The sequence below is a fragment of the Perognathus longimembris genome, chromosome 16 (assembly GCF_023159225.1).
Source record: "Perognathus longimembris pacificus isolate PPM17 chromosome 16, ASM2315922v1, whole genome shotgun sequence".
NCBI classification, from domain to species: Eukaryota; Metazoa; Chordata; class Mammalia; order Rodentia; family Heteromyidae; genus Perognathus; species Perognathus longimembris.
In genome coordinates, this window is record NC_063176.1 from 32,935,977 (window position 1) to 32,957,044 (window position 21,068).

At 35.5% G+C, this 21,068-nt stretch overlaps 1 protein-coding gene across 4 annotated transcripts; it reads left to right on the forward strand.

Annotated features, from left to right (window-relative positions):
• Nucleotides 1-204: 204 nt before the first annotated feature.
• On the forward strand, nt 205-20,599 carry Gnpda2 (glucosamine-6-phosphate deaminase 2). 4 transcript variants are annotated; one of them, XM_048363890.1, is made up of 9 exons: nt 294-345; nt 1,301-1,353; nt 3,014-3,161; nt 5,281-5,382; nt 6,376-6,558; nt 12,835-13,019; nt 14,245-14,419; nt 19,140-19,192; nt 20,453-20,599. In XM_048363890.1, exons 3-8 carry the CDS (start codon nt 3,038-3,040, stop codon nt 19,148-19,150), a joined length of 780 nt encoding a protein of 259 aa, XP_048219847.1. In that variant the 5' UTR covers nt 294-345; nt 1,301-1,353; nt 3,014-3,037; the 3' UTR covers nt 19,151-19,192; nt 20,453-20,599. The 4 variants fall into 4 exon arrangements, with proteins under 4 accessions (XP_048219848.1, XP_048219847.1, XP_048219846.1 ...); XM_048363889.1 differs by having other exon boundaries at nt 19,140-20,599; XM_048363888.1 differs by lacking the exons at nt 19,140-19,192; nt 20,453-20,599 and adding an exon at nt 18,177-19,112.
• The last annotated feature ends 469 nt before the right edge of the window (nt 20,600-21,068 follow it).

Here is a 21,068-nt window from a genome sequence, read left to right on the forward strand (position 1 = left end):
ACTGTTTGAGAATTTTTTTTAAAAGAAAAAAAATCAAATTGTAAAGGGACGCCCCAGTGACCACAGTCCCCTGACAGCCACTCCTCCCCTCCTTCTCACCCCTGGTGGGAAAGGAAGGGTGGAGAGGTTGAGAACTAGGACACAGCTCGCCACCCCTCCCAGACGCGCCAAGCCGCACACATGCGCAGTGCTTGCTCAGCGGCCCTTTCCGGCGCGCGGGTCTGCATCCGGGTCCTTGGGCTGGGCGCACCCCGCGTCCGGTTGGGGGGCGGGGGGACGTTCGCAGGTTGCCAGGTGTGGGCAATTCCAGCTGTTCTGGCATCCGAAGAGCTTGTGTGTCCGCAGGTGAGTTTAGAGACACGGCCCGGAAAACGGGGCTGGGACGGGGCAGTGGGGACCGCTGCCCTCCCGCAGGCTAGGGAGTGGGGGGGAGGGGACGGGCCGGGCCGGTTTGGGGATCCCGGAGCCGGGGTGGGGCGCGAGGGTCGCTTGGCGTCCCGGGCCTGGCTGCTTTTGAGCCTGGATGACTCTTGGGGCTCTACTTGGGCATAGGAGGGGCGCCTGCCCCTCCCCTCATTTCCTCACGCCTTCCTCCAGACACCTCTCCTCTCACTCCTTAGGAATTCCTAACAATCACTCTCATTTGCAGACCCTGTAGCTTGCTGCTTCGTAGCCGGGGTGAGGGGGCCCCTCCCGGGCACGCTGGCTTTCTGGGGGATTCTCCCCCCCCCCTTGAATCAGCACGGGGCCCCCGCAGCCTGTCCCAGTCCCCCCCAACACACACACCCCGGGGTCCCCAGACCTTCCAGGTCCCCTCAGCAACTTGCACACCAGCTTGGCACCGAGATTCCGAGAACTCAGATGCCAGGGCCTGGGCGCCATGGGCTGTGAGCTGACTAACTCCGGGCGTGAAGACCTACCCGTCCTCCCCGAAGGGGGCAAGCAGGTCGTGCCCGCTGCCCGGACACTCCCGTGGCATGCCCATCCGAAATGAATCAGCACCCACTAGGGGGAAGGATGGTGCGGTGGCTCAATCCTGATGCCAGAGAATTGCTTTCAAGCTACAACCAAGTTTGGGCCTCTGGGGATTGGTAAAAAGTGGAAAAGGTGAATCTTACAAGCCCAAATGGATGTGGCCAAGGCATTCTTCTTTTATTTGGATGAGGACAATTCCTTTAGGATGTTTGGAAGTGAACTCTGGGCCGAAACAAAAACAACAAAAACTTGCCTGTACCTTGGTTTGAGAAATTTTAAAAATCACCTGTGGCATTTGTGTTACCTCTCTTGGATTTTATTGCAGATGTGCTGAAACACTGTCCTAGGAGAAGGTCCTGAAAGTCTGTTTTTAAAAAGGTACTAATTTAAGGGATTTTCAACCCGTAAAGGATTGTTGGGAACTTGATTGAGTCTTTGAGTCAGACACACTTAAGTCCAGCCTTCTCTCAAAGTTAATACCTTTATAATTTCAGCATACCCTCCTTGGTATTGTGTAATTTTCATCTAAACACTCAAGAATGATTTCAGCCTTACAAACTCCCTTTCACTGATATGCCTTTGAACAATACCATCCTTATTTAATTCAATCTCACTGTCTGTACTGGCTAGCATAGTACATCACATAAAGTAGGTTGATACCAGCTGTAATTGGTTTGCTGAATATTCGTATTAGAAGTGTGTGTGTATATATAACGTGTGTGTGTGTGTGTGTGAGAGATCCTAGTAGCCAACAGTTGGTTTTGACCTTTGGACATAACTATGAAATTAAGTTTTGATGTTAGAGTATTGATAGATTTAAATAGAAGGGGAATCTGTTTATTATAATGAATTTGGCTAATTTTTTTTTCTGTAAGTGCTATTTATTTTGTTACTGTGACAGAAATCTAGATGGTGGTCCTGGACTAATTATGGTGGTATTAACTTTACTGATGTGCCAGGATTCTAGATCATTGTATTCTTAAGAATGTCATCTAGATTCTGTGTACCTGTTGTATTAAGACCTTGTATTCCCATTAAATTCAAACTTTTGAGTTTAAAACATTTGACTTAATTGTTTAGTAAATTAAAATATGAGGATACAAAAGCCAGGAATGCTAAAGAACTGTTATGAAAAGATGGGCGATAACTCACTTAAAGATAAAAATCACGTTAAGACTTACAATCTGAGGCTTATACTCTTCATAACCTAAAGGTAACATTTCCTATGTAATCCAGGAAGTGTGAATTAGTGCCAGCTCCCACATCTTTCATATCATTTCACAGTGCTTACCTTAATACTCTTATAATAATCTTTTCAAAAGTACAATTGCTCTTTGTGAAGAAAATTTCCCTTAGATATCAGTAGTTCCTTTATCGAACTGTGTAATTCACTTAAAAATTAAAAAAAGAAAACCAGCATAGTAGGACCTTATTCTCATAAAATATTTCTTTGCATTTCATTCAAATACATTAACCTGGAATCATATATACCTAATAATAATTATGAGTATTTCTGAGAACTGGGATTTAAATACTTTAAAGAGAAGGGAGATTTGGTTATTTTGTTATTTATGAGTAGGTCTGGACTTTAGTATATAACTCAGTTTCTAAGTAATAATTACATTTACTTGAATGAATAAATGAGTACTTCTTTGTTTATAAGGGTGTTCTATATAGCTTTTGTACTTAATTAATTATTTAATGTACTGTATGTGGTGTGTAAGTGTGCTGTCATTGTAGGCAGACTGCTCTCATGAATTCTGTCCTGTTGACCTCAGTCCATTTTGTCATCTAAAACTGGGCCATGTATTTACTTAGCAATATAGTTGTTGGGCTTTAGTTATGCATTGACCTTCCTCAATCACTGTGTGAAACCTAGGATCTGCTCAAAAGAGACCAGTCATTATTACAGTTTTGCAAGTACAGCTTGTGTTGTTATATGTGCCTGTTCTTTCAAGTGAAACCTTTTTAAAAATCATCAATGTATTAAACTTCTCATTGTAAATGACTTAACTTCTCTCGAATGGCATTTTCATAGGTTTCAAATCCCAACATCACCGAAATGAGACTTGTAATTCTGGATAACTATGACTTGGCCAGTGAATGGGCAGCCAAATACATCTGTAATCGTATCATTCAATTCAAACCTGGGCAGGACAGATATTTCACACTGGGTTTACCAACAGGTAATAAAAAACATTTTCTAGTGTAGATATTCATATTACCTAAGGTTGTGAAATGGTAGGGTTTTCCTTAATGCTTTTCTTTTTCATTCCATGCCACATCATTGATTTAATGTTGTTTTATAAAGCCAGAAATAAAAATAAAATTTGTTTCTATTTCTTGTACTAAATTTCTGTTTTACTTATTACTCTGAAGTGCAACAACTAACTTAAATGGGATTGTGGTATTGTTTCTACCTTTTTCTAGTATTCATTTGTTTCTAGCATTGCTGTCACTATTATTATTATTGTTGTTATTATTATTTCTGTGTTGTTCTAGCCCTTTTGTACTCAAGGGGGATACCTGAAGTATGTCCTGTTTTGTGTTAATTTCATATGACTTGCTTTATAATGTCTCTTATTTGCCTTCTTTTTCTTCTACAATAGAAGTATTTCAAGGGAAAATTTTAAAGGTTGCTATCTTCACAGCATACATTTAAGCATTAATTACATATCATGTTAGATTTAGTTTTCTGTTAAGGATTTTCTTAGGAAATATCCAGGTATGTTGGAAATAACAACAACAATGACAAACCACTTGTTTCTATAACTTTTGTCTTTCTTTCACATGGTTTTACCCCTGATATCACTGTAAATGATTTTGGTACCCTGGATATTGAATATACATGGATTAGGAACTTTGGAAGGGAAAGGGAATACCAAAATCAAGAAACAAAGGATAAAAAGACAAACCAATGCAACAGCAATACTTATAAAACTATATGGTGTAAACCTACTGTACAACTCATGGGGGTGGGGAGAGTAGGGATGGGGGAAGGTAGGGGAAAAGAGGAGCGGGGAAGGCAGGGGAAAAACAAGGGAGGAGGTAACAAGTTGGATAAGAAATGTACACACTGCCTTATGTGTGAAATTGTAACCCCTTTGTACATCACTTTAACAATAAAGAAATGGGGGAAAAAAGTAAAAAAAAAAAAAAAAAAGAAAGAAAGAAAATATCCAGGTAGTGACATTTGATTCGTTTAGCTACATTATGATAATCATCACTTTGTTCATGGTTCATAATTCTAAATCATTATGTTCTTAAGAATACCTTTTAGTTTCATATATTCATTGTGATACCACCTTCTATTTTATATTCTTCACCTTCATTTCTTATTGTTAATCTTTCTTTGGCAAAGAATAGTATATCTAGAGTCAGAGTGCTCCTTACTGATTATGACACTTGTGCTATATCCTAGTAATAGCAATAGAATAGTAATAGAATAACATGCTGTTTGAGGCTTAACTAAGTTGTGTAAGTCCTCTCCATATTGTAAATTGTGTGTGTGTGCGTGTGAGAGAGTGTGTGTAACTGATGACAAGATCACATTTTCTTGAAGTCTTTTCTGTATTAAACAAGACTTACCTTTCTCATACCTTGTAGTGGATATGTACTAAAGATGACAAGTTATTTAGAAATCAGAGCTTTAGATAAAAAAATGGAATTAAAGTTCCTTTCATTCCTTTCTGAGTTTTGTGGATCAATTTGAAAGCAGGGACAGTTATGTTACTTGGTTCTAGTTTTTCTTTTGATTTCAGGAAATTGTCACTATTTAACCTAATTAGGTATCATTTATGCTAGAACTAAAGGTTTTTTTCCCCCATATGTGTATGTTTCTTTTTATTCAGATGTGTTCTTTAGAACATTTTCTTTTTTCAGTTGTATTTTTATTATCTTTAAGTAGTTGTACAGAAGCATGACCATTCCATAAATCAGTTTATGAATACAGTGCATTTTGATTGATGTTGACCCTTTCATCATTCTCACCCAACCTAACTCCTTACCTCGGTTTTCTCAGTCTCAAAGGATATGCTTTAAATATGCATTTTCTCTCACATGCCCTACTACTCAGGAATAACATTCTAAACATTTGTTTGTAGACAGATTCCCAGTCTTACTCAGCAAGTTCTAGCTTGTAAAGAGAGAATTTCAGCCTGTTTTTGTTAGTTGGGTATGTATTTACATTAATAATTGTTTGCCTAGTTCACTAGAAATATGGAATGTTGTGCAAAGAATAATTGATGGAAGTATTTTTAGTAGATTTTTAATTTATTTTAGAAAATGAAAATCTCTTTCTTTTAGGGAGTACACCTTTAGGATGTTATAAAAAACTAATAGAATATCACAAGAATGGAGACCTTTCTTTTAAATATGTGAAGACTTTTAATATGGATGAATATGTGGGTAAGATATATGTGAATATAATGAAGAAGTTATTTGAGCATGTTTTATATTATTTTTCAAATAAAATGAATGTATTATCTGATTAATATATTTAGGCCAGAGTTTATAATATATTTGAATTCACCCATTCACATTTCTCATTCTCTTCCTCTCTCCCTCCTCAGCCCTTTTTTCACCTAAAGGCATGGATTAAATCACCTTTGTGTGTGGTGGGTGGTAATTTACCTGATGTATATATAAAAGAAATTAGAAACATAAGAAAAATAGTATTTCTTTGGAATTAAAGACAGCATTAGTAGTCTTGAGCTCTGATTGGAAAAGTCTCTTTTGCATAGTAATTGTTAAAATATAAGTATAAGAATACCTTAGGCTGGATGTGGTTTACTAGTAGAGTGCTTGCCTAGCATGCATGAAGCCCTGGGTTCAATTCCTCAGCACCATATAAACAGAAAAGGCCAAAAGTGGCACTGTGGCTCAAGAGGTATAGTGCTAGCCCGGAGCAAAAAGAAGCCAGGGACAGTGTCCAGGCCCTGAGTTCAAGCCCCAGGACTGGCAAAACAAAACAAATACCTTTTTGTGGTTATATAAGTGCCAGATAAAGAGCTATTGTGATTAAATATTCTCACAAATCTAGAAAGAATAGAGGACCATGGCAGCATTGTACGGTTAATTTGTTTTAACACGTAGATTATTTCCTTAAAGTTTTTGTGTATGAGAAGTGTATAGTAAAGTCCTCCTGTGTTTTCATCTCAACACTTTGTGAGTTGTGTGCTTTAGGAAAAGTACTTGCTCATATGTAGAATAAGAACTATAGTATTGTTTCCCTGGATGTATTGCAGATAAATATAAAACAATATCCTTCTAGAATACTCCAAGCATATATTCTATAGATTCTGTATATTCTATAGAAATACTTTAAAATTGAATATGACATTAAAAAGTGAGATTTATTTTGGAGATAGTTTCATGTTTGTTTATTAACTTCATACTTAGGACTTCCAAGAAATCATCCTGAAAGCTACCACTCCTATATGTGGAATAATTTTTTTAAGCACATTGATATAGATCCTAACAACGCCCATATCCTTGATGGGAATGCTGCAGATTTACAAGCAGAATGTGATGCATTTGAAAAGAAAATAAAAGATGCTGGAGGAATAGATCTGTTTGTTGGAGGTATGTACGGAGATTTTTCTTAAACTAAGATTTTTAAAATGAGAAAAAGAAGAAATCTTATCATTGCACTGCCTGTGACTAACTGTAATATCAACTTCTTAAAAGCAGAAATAGTCCTGGAAATAGTGATGGAGCATGAGTGTAAAAGGGGAGTGGCTTCATGGGAGGGATGGGAGAAAGAAAGGGATACTGAATGGTGAAAGAAATTAAAAAGGACATTACTATATACAGCAGAGGCAATGTAATGCAACCCACAAAGTGCTTTGTAAAAGGAGGATAGAGGGTGGGAAGAATGGGAAGGAATATGGTGGAGGAGATAAATTTGTTTGAAAGTTCACTGTGAGCATCTCTGGAAATAATACTGTTACAAGTGTATACTGACTTAAAATAATAAGCCAAATGAATTGTAGCTTTTAAAAGTAAAACAGATATAGACATTTTTATTTCATCAAAACACCTAATACTTGAATTGGGTTCTTCAAAATTTAAAAATGTCTTCCATTGTACAACATACAAATACTTGCAACAATCTGTAATCTTCACTTATTACAAACAAATTGATTGTCATTTAACTTTATTTAATAAAATTATAATTTTAAAATTCTAACAATAAATAAAATTGCTTAGGCCTTGAGAGGTAGGTCCCAGTCCCTGTTGTCTATTTGTTTGTTTGTTTATTGTCCCAGACCTGGACTCAAATTTGGTATCTGATGCTTTTGCTCATTGGCTAAGGCTCTACTACCTGAGCCACACCTCCAACCCTTTTAAGAGAGGGTTGGTTCTTTCTTTTTTTTTTCAATCCCTGTTTGTGCCAATTATCCCTTTAAGGTTTGACAGTTTACCCAATCTTTAACAAATGGGTGCTTGTTTATGTTTCTAAATGATAGCTTTAACTTTTATATTTTGTTAAGACTACAGCATACTCTATAAAATTAGAGTTGAATGTAAAAGTTCACTTGGGAAATGGATGGATTTTAGCAGATCATTTAAATTGATTTATCTCACTGAGAAAATCAATTAAAATGACATAAAATTGTTTTTCTCATCAGTCTTTAGAGAATAGAAGTTAAACTATATAATTGCCTTCACGAATTCCAAAGTTTAATATATTTAGTTGACCAATTCTTATGTGACTTTATCTATATTTTACATTTATAATGAGTGTATATGTGTGTAGGTGTACATGTTATACTGAATATAGGAGTTTCTTTCTCGTAACAGTAAAGTTTTCTGGAATCATAAAGCATCTGAGACAGCTAGCTAATTGCCATCAGAATGGTGTAAACTAAGCTAGAGACAAAATTTTTTCTCCAGATTCTTTAGTTTTCAGCTAAAACTAATGCTCATCTAAATTAACATTAAGATACCTGTGTCTAATAGTTCATTATAAAGCTCAATATTACATGAATTAGATCTGTCAAGAGGCTAATTGATGCTTGAAGTGGCTGTGTACCATTGAGGTAGTTCATTATTTTTATGCAAATTGAAATTTGCCATCAGACATAAATTAGCATTCTTCTTAGGACTCTTGTTCTCCTTGGGTCCCTGGTGGTTTTAATAAGCTAGGTGTAATTAAATCATTTGTAGAACAGAATTAATATGAACCATTCTAAAATTAAATTGTGAAAACTAAATATACTCTAACATGTTTAAAATGCCTAAAAACACTGGCTAGCCTATAGCCCATAGTCAGTGTACTTCAGTCTTGTCCTTTTCTGAAATGTAGAGGGTAACATAGTTGTCCCTGTGTTTATTGAATTTCCTGAGATTTTTTACTGAGTTATTTATGAGGATATCCAGAGAGACTGAAATCTTCTCTGAAGAAATTTTTATTCGTGTAGGAAAACTGATATAACATTTGTCTTCGTCTGTAGATAGAATGATTATTTACCTGAGCAAGAATGCAAGCTCACTAATTTGTATTTCAAAATAGAATTTCACCTGTTTTCACTTCCAATGTTTAGGTTGAAACTTTAGATATTTGAGAATGTTTAAGCAGTATACTAACCACCTACTCATTAGATTTTCTAAACTCCATATTCCTAAACTGTGTTTTATCATAAAATGTTTGCATCCATTTACTGTTCTGCCAAAAAATAGAAAATAAAAGCGTATTAGTTGTTAGAGGTTAATCAGAAATAAATAAAATAGCCCTTGAGTCTGTAGACACAATGGCTCAAGCCTGTAATCTTAACTGCTTGGGAAGCAGAAATCAGGAGAATAGTTGTTCAAGGCTAGTCTGGGAAAAAAGTTGGGCATACTCTATCTTCCTCAATACAAAGTTGGGTGTTATGATGCGTACCTGTCATCTAGGCTGTGCGGGAAGTGTGAATATTAGAATTGTAGTACAGGCCAGTGATGATATAAATGCAAGACCATAGATGAAAAATAAGAAAATAAAATGGAATGGGGCATAGCTGAACTATTAGAGTGCTTGCCTGGCAAGCTTGAAGTGTGGAGTTCAAACTCTACTACCACTACCCACCCCCTCCAAAAAAAAATGTGTATGAAAAAATGTCTTCATTCTGGGCATTTTATACTCTGTGAATTCATTGAGTACATGAGGATCCCTGGGGCAAATCCCTTGAAGATGCAATGCCAGCAGGCAGGATACCTGATAAGGACTCTGGGACTTCTTTTGCTTGCTTTCCAGAAAGCTTTTTTATTTTATTTTATTTTTGGCCAGTCCTGGGCCTTGGACTCAGGGCCTGAGCACTGTCCCTGGCTTCTTCCCGCTCAAGGCTAGCACTCTGCCACTTGAGCCACAGCGCCGCTTCTGGCCGTTTTCTGTATATGTGGTGCTGGGGAATCGAACCTAGGGCCTCGTGTATCCGAGGCAGGCACTCTTGCCACTAGGCTATATCCCCAGCCCCCAGAAAGCTTTTTTTAGTTTGCTGTGATGCTTAAGAATGTTAATACAATATTTTGGGCATGACACTCATCCTGAGCATTCTTTAAATCGTTTTAAATTTATTTTAGTTAAATGATTTCTAAGCATTTTGCTTTGTTTCCTCACCACAGAGCACCTTATTTATCCCTTCACAGTAAATGAAACATAAATTCTAGTTATGTTTATCTTGTTTTCTAACCAATCTAGGAAAGCTTCCTTTTGGTATATTTTCCTCCTCTTGCTCCTCCAAAAAAAAGAAAGGAAACATTTTTACAGAAGTTCCTGGCTTCCCTACTCACATCTTCATTGTAATCTGATGATGAGAGATTTTATTTGTCAGGTATAATTACTAAAGCACATAATTACACTGGAAGTTAAATATTATGTTTCCTATTTTGAATAGCTTAATTATTGCATCTGCACTAAAGAAGCTCATTTGATTATTGGCATTTATTGACTAGGTTTTTATAATTGGAATTTTCAAGATGAGGCTTAGTATATGGGTCTTACCACTTGCCCTTCTTTTATTCCAGGGCTTGGTTAATATACACTAAGAACTGTGCCAAGTGGGATCAAAATGTCAGCTTTATTAAAGGTAAAGTGGGAATAGCGATTGTAGGTGGGGCTTGAAGCCAAAATGGGGTTTTCTTCTCCCTCTGAACTACAAATATGTCTAGATAGCTCGATTGCTGACCTATTATTGGTCACTTCAGGAAATTTAGAGCACAAATTCTTTTCTCTTGATAGAAAAGAGAGAGGAGAAAACACACTCTAAAAAGTTCTCATTCTTCCTTTGATGTTGAGAGAAATGTAAGGTGTGTCTAAATATATTAGCTTAGAGTATCTTAATATTTTGAATTTATGAAATAGAGGACAATGGGAAATTTTTGTTGTTGTTTTGTTTTGTTTCATGAATGACTTAACTTAGTTTATAGTAATAAGGACTGACAAATAGAACCAGAAGTAAATTAAAATTGGAATGATTCTTGGGCTAACACACAAAATAGAAGGAAGAGTTCAAATAAGAACCAGAGAACCTCAGGTCCCAGGAATAGGAATTCATCAGCCTTCTCTCTGCACTTCTGTCTTCTACTACCTCAGTTCTAGTAGTTTCTTATCTTTTTATTTCTTTCTATATAGATAGGTTCAGATCCACATCTAGAGAGCTATTATGTCTGGTTCAACTTGGGACAAAGTGTTCATCTTTAGGTTACAGTTAGTAGCAGAAAAATGGTTCTTCCAGCCACTCTGTAGTGAGGAGAGGAGAGCAGATGAGATAGGTAGGGGAAATAACAATGAGTCTTTCAAACAACCATCTATTCATTCAACCATTTTTATTGAGTACTTCCTATTTAGAACAACTGTTCTTACATGGTCAAGATACAGTAATGAACATAAAGTCTTTACTCATAAATTTAAGTTCTAGTCAGAAAACTAAAGGAGGCGGTAGAAGATTTTTAGATGTTTCATTGAGTCAGTGATCGTTTAAGTCAGTCTTAAAGACCAAAATAAGAATTAGCCAAATTATTTTTATAAAATGTCAGGAGGCTCTGTTTTTGCATTATTTATAACCAGTAAGTAAAACTGCTGGCCCCTCTGTTATTACCCTTAGATTATAATTTCAGGTTAGTTATGCACTTCTTTGTGTTCCAATTTAGCAGTAAGAATACAAGGATAAATCCCCATAGATTTTCTATTCTGGTGCTTTTTTTTTAGTCTTGGTATTTGTACCTAAGAGGAGGAACAATACTTTTGCAAAGCTAGAGATAAATGTATAACTATAATGCAAACTTGTATTTACAGGCAAATATATACTTAATAGTGAACATACTCCCTGTATATTAATGATATGTAGATCCTCATATTAAAATGTGTCCTCACATTACAGATACATAGATTTTGGTATTTCAATCATCTTTATTTGATTCATGTATTATTTGTTTCTTCCTCCAACCTTCAAAACGAGATAGATTATACTTTGGTATATTTTACTTTATTTTAATTTTGTAATTTGCTTTGGGAAATTTTAACGACTTATATGTGACGTGCAACTTTTGTTAAAATAAAGTAGAATATAAATGTAAAGGGCTCTTTAGTTAGGGTAATCACTGATGTTTCATGGTTTGGGTTTTTGACTCAAGTTTTCATAAGTATGAGCACTAAGATAAGGATATAAAAAGGATTTCTTTTATAGTATCTTGATTTTATGTAAAGAATTATCTCTCATGTTTTGAAAGGAATACCATATTGTTATCTAAGCAGTGTTTTTCACTAAATTATGAAATCAGTACCATCCATCACATCCAGTCTTTGTTTTTGTTTTATTTATGAAATGGAATGTGATAGAATAGCTTGGCTGGGTACCACTGACACATACCTATAACTGTATTCTATAATTCTATTCAGGAGGTTGAGATCCAAGGATCACAATTTGAAGCTAACTGGAGATGTAGCTCCAAGGGTTGAGCACCAGCCATGAGCAGACAGGGAGGAGAGAGAAAGGCCCTAAGTTCAAGTCCTGGTACTGGTATCTTTCTCTCTCTCTCTCTCTCTCTCTCTCTCTCTCTCTCTCTACTGGTATCTTTCTCTCTCTCTTTCCCTCTCTCTCTCTCACACACACACACACACACAAGAATGAAAGGAAGGAGAGGGAAAGGGGGAAAAGAGAAAAATGAGAGGTGGTAAGAGAGAAGAGAGATGAGTCAGAAAAAAGAGGAGAGGCTTACATAGCTTTTAGAATGCCTAAGTGTGTGTGTGTGTGTGTGTGTGTGTGTGTGTGCGCGCATGCATACGCTCATGCACACACAAAAGAGTTGAAATGTTTATTTCTTAAAACAGGCTGCAGTATGTTTGGCAAAACAACTGGATATTATCTTGTCTCATATATTTTTACAAGTGAGGAAATAAACTAACAAGATGCCCTTTATTTAATTGTTTCATCTGGACTCCTAATCATAAGACTTCTGACCTTGAATGAGTAGCTTATTTCCTTGAGCATCAACCTTTTCTGTTTGTGTTTACAAAAAGCTGGAGGAGCTAAGAGAAATAGGTGTGTGTCTGTGTAAAACAGATTGTTAGGTATATGGGTTGTGATGATGTATGTGAAAATACTTTATGAAGTGTTATATTAAGGTGATAAATAGTTCTGTGCTATTTTAAGGATTATGCCAGCTCAATACTGTGCATGTAGAAAATAGGGAAATATTTTGTTGAGTGAAACACAGAAGTACTATTTAAATGCAGTATTAGGAATGCAACTAATAAAACAATACAAGGTAGGTGTTTTAATGATTATTTGTTGGCTCCTGATGTGTGTTCAAGTTTGAAAAAAACTTTGTATCTAGGAAATAATTTATATGTGTATCTATGTATGTTTCTTTTGAAAGGAATAGGTCCAGATGGTCATATTGCTTTCAATGAGCCAGGATCCAGTTTAGTATCAAGGACAAGATTAAAGACACTAGCGATGGACACCATTTTGGCAAATGCTAAATATTTTGATGGAGATTTATCAAAAGTACCAACTATGGCTCTAACTGTTGGTGTGGGGACAGTGATGGATGCTCGAGAGGTAATGATGAAATACTTGGATCTTTTTTCTTTTATGTTTATTTTGTAGAGATTCTGACACAGAATAGCCTATGAATCTTTGTTTTGTTTTGTTTTTTGTCAGTCTTGGGGCTTGGGACTCAGGGCCTGAGCACTGTCCCTGGCTTCTTTATGCTTAAGGCTAGCACTCTACCACTTGAGCCACAGTGCAACTTCCAGCCTTTTCTGTTTATATGGGGCTGAGGAATCAAACCCAGGGCTTCATGCATGCTAGGCAAGCATTGTACCACTAAGCCACATCCTATGAATCTTATATGCAGTAAGAACTGTGATTTAGTGCTGGGAGGTAGCTTAGTGGCAAGTGCAAGGTCCTAGGTTCAATCCACAGTACCAAAAAAGAAAAGACAAAACTTTAGCTTTGTGCTTTAGTTTTCAGGAATTCCATTTTATCTATCTCCTTGAACCTCCTCCTCCTTTTAAATCTTCTAGAGCTATAAACTAGGAATTAGACAATTTTTCTTTTTTTGAAATACTTTAGTTGACTATTCCTGTTTCACATTTTGAGGTCCCCAAATCTCATTAAGTATATGGTTTAATTTCAGTTGAAACCATTTTGTGGAAGGACTGTTGAGACATAGATACAATAGCACCCTACCCAGTACTGGAGCCCTAAGGATGACTTAGTATGGCGTTCTTGGTATGTGAGAGTATAGCTTAGTTTCCAGATGAAGATGAATCCATTTAGGGTGGATCTGTTCCAAATTTAATACATTTAAGAATATATATATGAGCTCTGATCAAAAGACCCTTCCTATTTTTTAAGTTTTTAATTATACTCTGATCTCATTCCTTGAGAAATATAGGACAAATTATAGTCAGTTTCTGATAATCAGTGATTCATTATATGGAAGTTTGAAAAGGTTTGTAGAAAGAAGACAAACAAGTCATGATGTGTAATTATGTCTAGACTTGAACATACAAACAGAACTCATTTAAAACATGAGTTTCTTATAACCATCATGAGTATTGAAATTTCATAGTAAATAAAAAGGATCTTAGAGTTGTATGTATGCCCTAGATATAAATAAACCCCCAAAATGATGGATTATTCTTCCCATCCTAAGCTACCACTAGCCCTCTTTATGTATTTTCCCTTCATATTGTCAGTGCTGGTTTTGCAAGGCAAAACTACTGTGTCTATAGTCCTATTGACTATTAACTAACAAGTGGTACTTGCAATTTTTCAGGTGATGATCCTCATAACAGGTGCACACAAAGCATTTGCCCTGTACAAAGCCATAGAGGAAGGAGTCAGCCACATGTGGACAGTTTCAGCTTTTCAGCAGCATCCTCGAACTATTTTTGTGTGTGATGAAGATGCTACTTTAGAACTGAGGGTTAAAACTGTGAAATACTTTAAAGGTGAGCATTGACTTCAAAAGCATAGTGTGAGATGTTCTATTGTACATGATAAAACTTCCTGTGACCGGAGTTAAATCCCACACTGTGTCCTATTCAAAACTGGCATTGTGCTGATACACTAGCCAGTTTCTTCAAGAAACAAAACTTTCACCTTGGATAATAGTAGCTTACAGAAATGTTTCCTATTTTGTTTCATGAAGGAATCTCTATCTATATTTTCATGTTACTTTCCTTGAAATCTATAAGTAAAATATTTTCTTTCCTATTGATCATACAAGATTAAATAGCCAAGACACTATTCCTTCTGGGTTTCTTCCTCACTCAGTCCCATCTAACCCACTCCCTAATCTGTTAAGGTGTATTCCCAATAGGCAATTGTATTTCTGAGTATCAAAATTTACATTACTATCCTCATTTCCTGGACAGGCACATGCTAATTTTCCTTACATTCTTTCCTGTAGTGCAGTTTAGTAATTCACAAACCTCTAACTGAACTAGCTTGTGTGTGAAATCACCACGTACCCCTGGCATAGAGGTTAGGAGATTTTCAAGGAACATTTTAACTGCATTAGGAAAGGTGCCATTCTATGTATTTAAAGCAGCTATATTTATATAGCCAATACTGAAAATTAATTGGTCATAAAGATAGATGGATGATACACAAATGTATGTATTACATAAGCTACTACAGTTGCATAGCTGAATACGCCTTTTTTACTGAAGTAACTGTTGAATAGGTATTGAGAAAATGTACTGAAAAATCAAAACTATGTTTCATGAATATCATTGCTTAAGTTAGGGTTAAGAAAGTTCTAAGTGTCTAAAATGCACTGATCTTGGTGGAAATTGCTATATGTCTTGAAAGTGGTGTCATCATAGCTTGTCTACTGGTAGTGTTTTCTTAATGAGAAAATAATCTCACAGTATATAGCATCTTACATGCAGAAATTTAGTATATTAAATTTACAATTCACTTTTCCAAGGAAACCAATAAACTATAGTGCATGTAAATATTTCAATATCGGAAAATCACGAAGGTGGGGTATACAAATGATCAAAAGTTTGGCAAACACTGAAAATAGTACTTTGGAAACGAAGTTTTAAACATGCTGTGCATATTGCATTGCATTTGTACTTACGTTTTGTATTTTACCCTTTTACTAAATATTCTTCAGAAGCATTTTAAGATACCTCATCAAGTAGATGTGTCATTTAATTTTGTCACTTATATTTTTATCATTTAGTTTGTACAAACCATACATATATCAGATTAAAATAGTTGTTTTTTTGTACTTTGAGAAGTATAAGCAGAGAATACTTGAATGGGTTCAACTCATATATTTTCCTCTGCATTGCATGAACAGGAAGTAGTAGCTTCCTGATATTAATCCAAGAAACCCTCTTCATCTACAAAATTTAAGATGTTGAACAAGTCCATTACCAGGAATCATATTGTCAGATAAACTCTATATCCTCAAATCACCCTAAGATGATTGTCACTTTTTTTTAATCAGATGTTTACATTTCAGTAATTACTAAATGATAGCAGTACTTTTATGACCAGAAACCAGGCTAAATGCACTGTATTAATCTATGTACTCTGTTCTTAGAACAGTAAGTACTGTGAAGCAATTTCTCTTTTACTTCCATTTTCAAATGTATTAACATGCCTAACAGACAGATATAAGTTACTAAAGTTACATAGCTTGTCTTTGAGCAGTGCTGGTTAATTGAAATGGACTTATCTGGAATCTGAGCTTTTGTCCACTCTTTCAGACTGCCTTCTAGAAGAATAGTATTCATATCAAACCATATTTCTGTTTTATATACTATAGCAATACTGTAAGCATTGCTTCTTGTAAAAGTGTAGACATGTTAGGTAATTTAGAGAAACATGTATTTTATACATATTTAGATCATTTAGTATACAGACCGTAAACTTCTAAGATGTGTTGACACATACTATTCAGGAAAAAGACAATTGCTTTGCTATAGAAGACATTATCTTCCACTTTGGAGCTGTTATGTTTCTGGTGAGGTTTTAATCCATCGATATCTGATAGAAAAGTGGGATCAAGTTACTCACTGGGCAGGGCTATCTCTTGAGTCCCATTTTACAGTATTTATACATATTCACAGTAATTGACTACGTATAAACTTTATTTAGCGTGTCCTGTAATATATCATATCAAAACACTGAAAGGCATTAATCCTATGTGTGGTTGTTATTTGTAATTTTTCGAATTCCACTTAGGTCATTACCCTTTTTTCTGTTATCACTTAAACATGCCGATATAAATCTTAAAAATATTGTAATTATTTAATTCCTGAATAAGAAGTTAATAGCTCTAAAACAGTAACAATTATTAGTAAATGGAACTTCTCTCATTATGTATTTTTTGAAATACACAAGTTGAATATTTGAGAATTTTATTATAGCTACTTGTTTTTGCCCTGTATATGAATTTTTATGTAGATACATACATGTACAATATAGAAGTCAAAAAACTTTGTAAATCAGTTGGGTTTTAAGTTTATCGTAATGTTTCAGTGAATTTTAAGTTCTCCCGTATTCTATAATCAAAACTGTTGGCAAATGATAGATGAATTCTAGTAAGTGAAAAAACTGTCCTAAAGTGATTCTAGAATATGGTGGTTCTTCTGAAACTACTGCGTGTCCTCTCCCACTAGACCTTGCAAAAATTATGGTGCTGGCTAAACCGTGAAGTAGATTGCTGAGAAGTCCACATTGCTCCTTTCAGCTGCACTTCCCACGTGGAAGACTTTTGTTAGGGTTTTCTCCCTCTATATATTGCTCTTTGCTTGTTCTCTAGGAGTGGATCTCTGTCTCTGTGTGTGTGTGTGTGTGTGTGTGTGTGTGTGTGTGTCCTGTTTCCCCAACCTAACAATAGTTTTATGAAGAAACTGCCTCTTCTCCAACCTCTCCTAGGTCCTTAATGATTCTTAATGATCTGGGAAATTTAACTACTTTATTTTGCAGAGTGTACTGTCTTTGGTTTATTGCCAAAGACAATGCTTTCATTCTTAACAACTTTTTCTTCTCAGAGAAATATAGTGATTACACATTGATTATGATTAACTGGAAGACAAGTTACTTACCAAGATTTGGTAGGTTAGAATGATTTGGATGCATATATAACTCTTGCAAAAATGAAATTTAAAATCAATTTAACTTTAAGCCTGTATTTAGACTCTATAGTTTAATACAGGTTTCTACCATATTGTTTCAGGAAAGCTTCCTCATCTTGTAATGGTTAAGATTGTAATTGACCTTTTTTGTAAATACACATTCTAAGTAGCAGAAAATATATAGACAGCTGAGTGCATCCCAAGTATTCTTTAGAACTGAAGCTATCCCGATGTCCTAGCAGTTTTTAAGCCCACCAATGGAGAGGAATTGCCAGATCAAAATCAACAAAAACTTGTAGGTGTAATGTATTTATTAACCAAGTCATATTCAATTTTGCTATCCTATCATACAGATGAAAGGCAAGAACTCCATCTCATTCTAGTTACTTCTAAAATACCTGTATACATTCTATAGCAACACTGTTTGTTAGGTATTTAAAAGTCAGCATTCAGAACATTTCTATCTGTGTGGTTTTTTTTTCAATAAACTTGACTTACTTTGTAACAAGTGGACCAAATATACCTAAAAATCTGTTGTTCTCTGAAGGAAATGAGATAGGTCAAAATGAACAAAACACAACTGGAACTGTGGCTTTTTTTCTTTAAGGTTTAATGCATGTGCACAATAAACTTGTGGATCCACTGTACAGTATGAAAGAAGGAATTTGAAGGAGACTGGAGCAAAATTCTGCTTGAAAGAAAGAACGCTTTTTTTTAGAGGAATTTTCTGCTATGCAATATGATAAATGGGAAATTTTGAAGATTGCCATTTAAAAATCTCTATGTTAAACATTCCATCTTTAGATTTAGAGGTGTTTGCTCTTAAATTTGGTTGGCTGTTTCTTAGAAAGTACAGCTCTATAGCCGCCTGAAAAATAGCATAAAAATGAATGCCTATTTAATGCTTGTTTTAGAATGAAAGATTCTACACACCAGGTATCATTTGTAACAAGATTTCTATGTCATGGATGTCTATTTTTTAACTATGAAACAACACTCCACAGCTTTCAGATGTCAAACCCCCATCATTATGGAGCTTTGCTTTTTTGGAAGAAGCTTGTATTTTCTGAGTCACGTTTTTGCACGTGATTGCCTTAGTCATAGTATCTGGACATCAGAAGTCCTGTTATATATTGCTAGTTAAGGAAATCTAAAGAGATAACAGTGCCTACAAGTACAGTTTACAACTTTTTGGAAAGTATGTGTAAATGTGTTTTCGTGCACCCTCTATTGCACTTTTTTACAAATATGCTTATTTTTATTTAATGGTCTCATATCCTTACTATAAGTATCTTGGCAGTTATGAGCTTTTTACTTAGCTAGCTTCAAACTCAAAATTATTCTTTCAAAAATATTTTGATTACTGTTGAACTTCATCAACAGTTTTGTTTCTTGTATGTGAAATGTCTAAAGTGATCAAGTGAAGCATATTAAAAGGAATACTGTATACTATTTAAGATTCCCCTAACAAGTTGCAGAATTAAATTGCAAATAAAATTATGTTGTTTTCTATCTTTAACTCAAATAAAGCTTATAACAATAATAAAGATTATCTACATTTTATTTGCAGAAGTGAAATAAAGAACACATGTACTTGGGAGATTCCAACTATTAATAGTCCCTGTGAGTCTAAATTTACTTTCAATAGTTGCCGTCATGTAATTAGGAGTTTTAAGGTAGTGTTTCTGCCCATAGTTTCTCAGTCTTGCTCCAGGAGAAGTAAAATAATGTTCCCTATTCTTTATGTATTTTGTATTCTATAAACCCGTTATCTTTGTGACTGATACAGAGTAAAAGTGTTATGTATGTTAATTCCAGATTACGATGTACTAATAGTCTTACTTTTTTTCATCTTAAAATGCATTTTCAAAACGAAATGACCTTGAATAAAAATACTAAATAGGAATTTAGACAGTGCCTGGCTATGGGAAAATAGTGAAAGTTTTACATAAGTGTGTGAAAGCTGGGAAACCCTGCAAAAAGAAATTTTACAAAGCCCCAAGTCATTTAAATATCTATTATGGCCGGGCACCAGTGGCTCATGCCCGCAATCCTAGCTACTCAAAAAACTAGGATCTGAGAAACTTGGCTCAAAGTCACCCTGGGCAGAAAAGGCAGTGAAACTTTTATCTCCAATTAAAGAGTAAAATGGTGTAGCTCAAGTTGTTGAGGGCCTTCCTTGAGCAAAAGAAGCTAAGGGAGAGCATGAGGCCCTGAATTTAACCTCATGTACTGGTATACACAAAAATTATCTATGCTGGGACTCCACCCCCCTCTTCAGTTCATAGTTCTAAAGTAAGTGCCTAGTTTCAGATTCATGTATGCAGTAGCCTTGTAGAAAGCAAAACATACTAAGAATCTCAATTCATTGAAAAGAAATCTGAGCCCTCCTACTGTCACTAGCCAGTTTCTTCTAGCCAGTAGGTGTTAAGCCATTCAGTCAGGAGCTTTGACCAAATACTAAAGAATCAACTGTTTGTCCTCACCCTACTATCTCACCCCTTTCTAACTGGCATCTGAGCCAAGCTATTACGTGTAACTTTTCTCATCACTGACATATCCTTGACAAAAACAAAGAGGATTTGTCCCGTTCATGCCTTTGGGACGTCATGGTAGGAAGGGTGTGGTAGAACACAGAAGTTCACATATGGTGACCAGGAAGCATAAAAAATGTCTATGTCCCCTTGTGACTGAAGTTGTTTCCTAAAGATAACTCTTATTACCATAAGTCATATAGTAACACAATGTGTAAGCTACAGTTGTATTTTGGTATACTGTTGTGTTATTTGAGATTTAATGGTATAAGATCTTTCTCATTATAGCAATGATTATGTACAGGTTCTCCTCAAGTACTTCAGCAAAACTGTTCTCTGGCCATTACAGCTCCCTAACTCAGAAGATACAATGCTTTAGAAGCTATGAAAGACATTTCACGAGGAGCAGTTAAGTTGTTTACCTTTGAAGAAGGAAACCATTGTTCAAGTTCTATTTGTCACTGAGATCTTGACAATAAATGTCAGCTTCTTTCCATCTGTTGTTCTGTTATTTTTCTGTTATGTAGACTGAAGGAGGACAGCATGTGGAACTCTGCACCTTGACTGACACATGTCATTAATGTTGGCTATGCTGAGAACCACAGCACTAATAGGTATTCTCTGGAGAATACATTTTAGAAGCAAACAACTCCAAAATCACTAATACCAACTGACTGGAAAATTGGTCATAGAATTTAAGCTTCTATTAAAAAGGCTAAAAACTGCTTTTCTTGTACTATTATTATTAGTACAGGTAAAATTATTTCCTAGAATCATAAAGAATAAAATTTGCTGAAATTAAAAAACCCTAGGGGAAAGTGTATATCATATGCCAAGTACCAGTCAAGTACTGGTATTTCCTTGGCAATAGTGAACACTTTTAGAAATCACATTACTCCCCCAGATTCAAATTTAACATCCTAGTTAAAAACTTGTCACGAGTTTCATATTTGTTTTTTCACAGC

Coding starts and splice junctions, on each gene's coding strand:
- Gnpda2 (XM_048363891.1), top strand. CDS start 3,038: ATGAGACTTGTAATTCTGGATAACTATGACTTGGCCAGTGAATGGGCA. Junction 6,559..12,834: donor AATAGATCTGTTTGTTGGAG/GTATGTACGGAG, acceptor TTCTTTTGAAAG/GAATAGGTCCAGATGGTCAT. Junction 14,420..18,176: donor AACTGTGAAATACTTTAAAG/GTGAGCATTGAC, acceptor TTTTTCTTTAAG/GTTTAATGCATGTGCACAAT.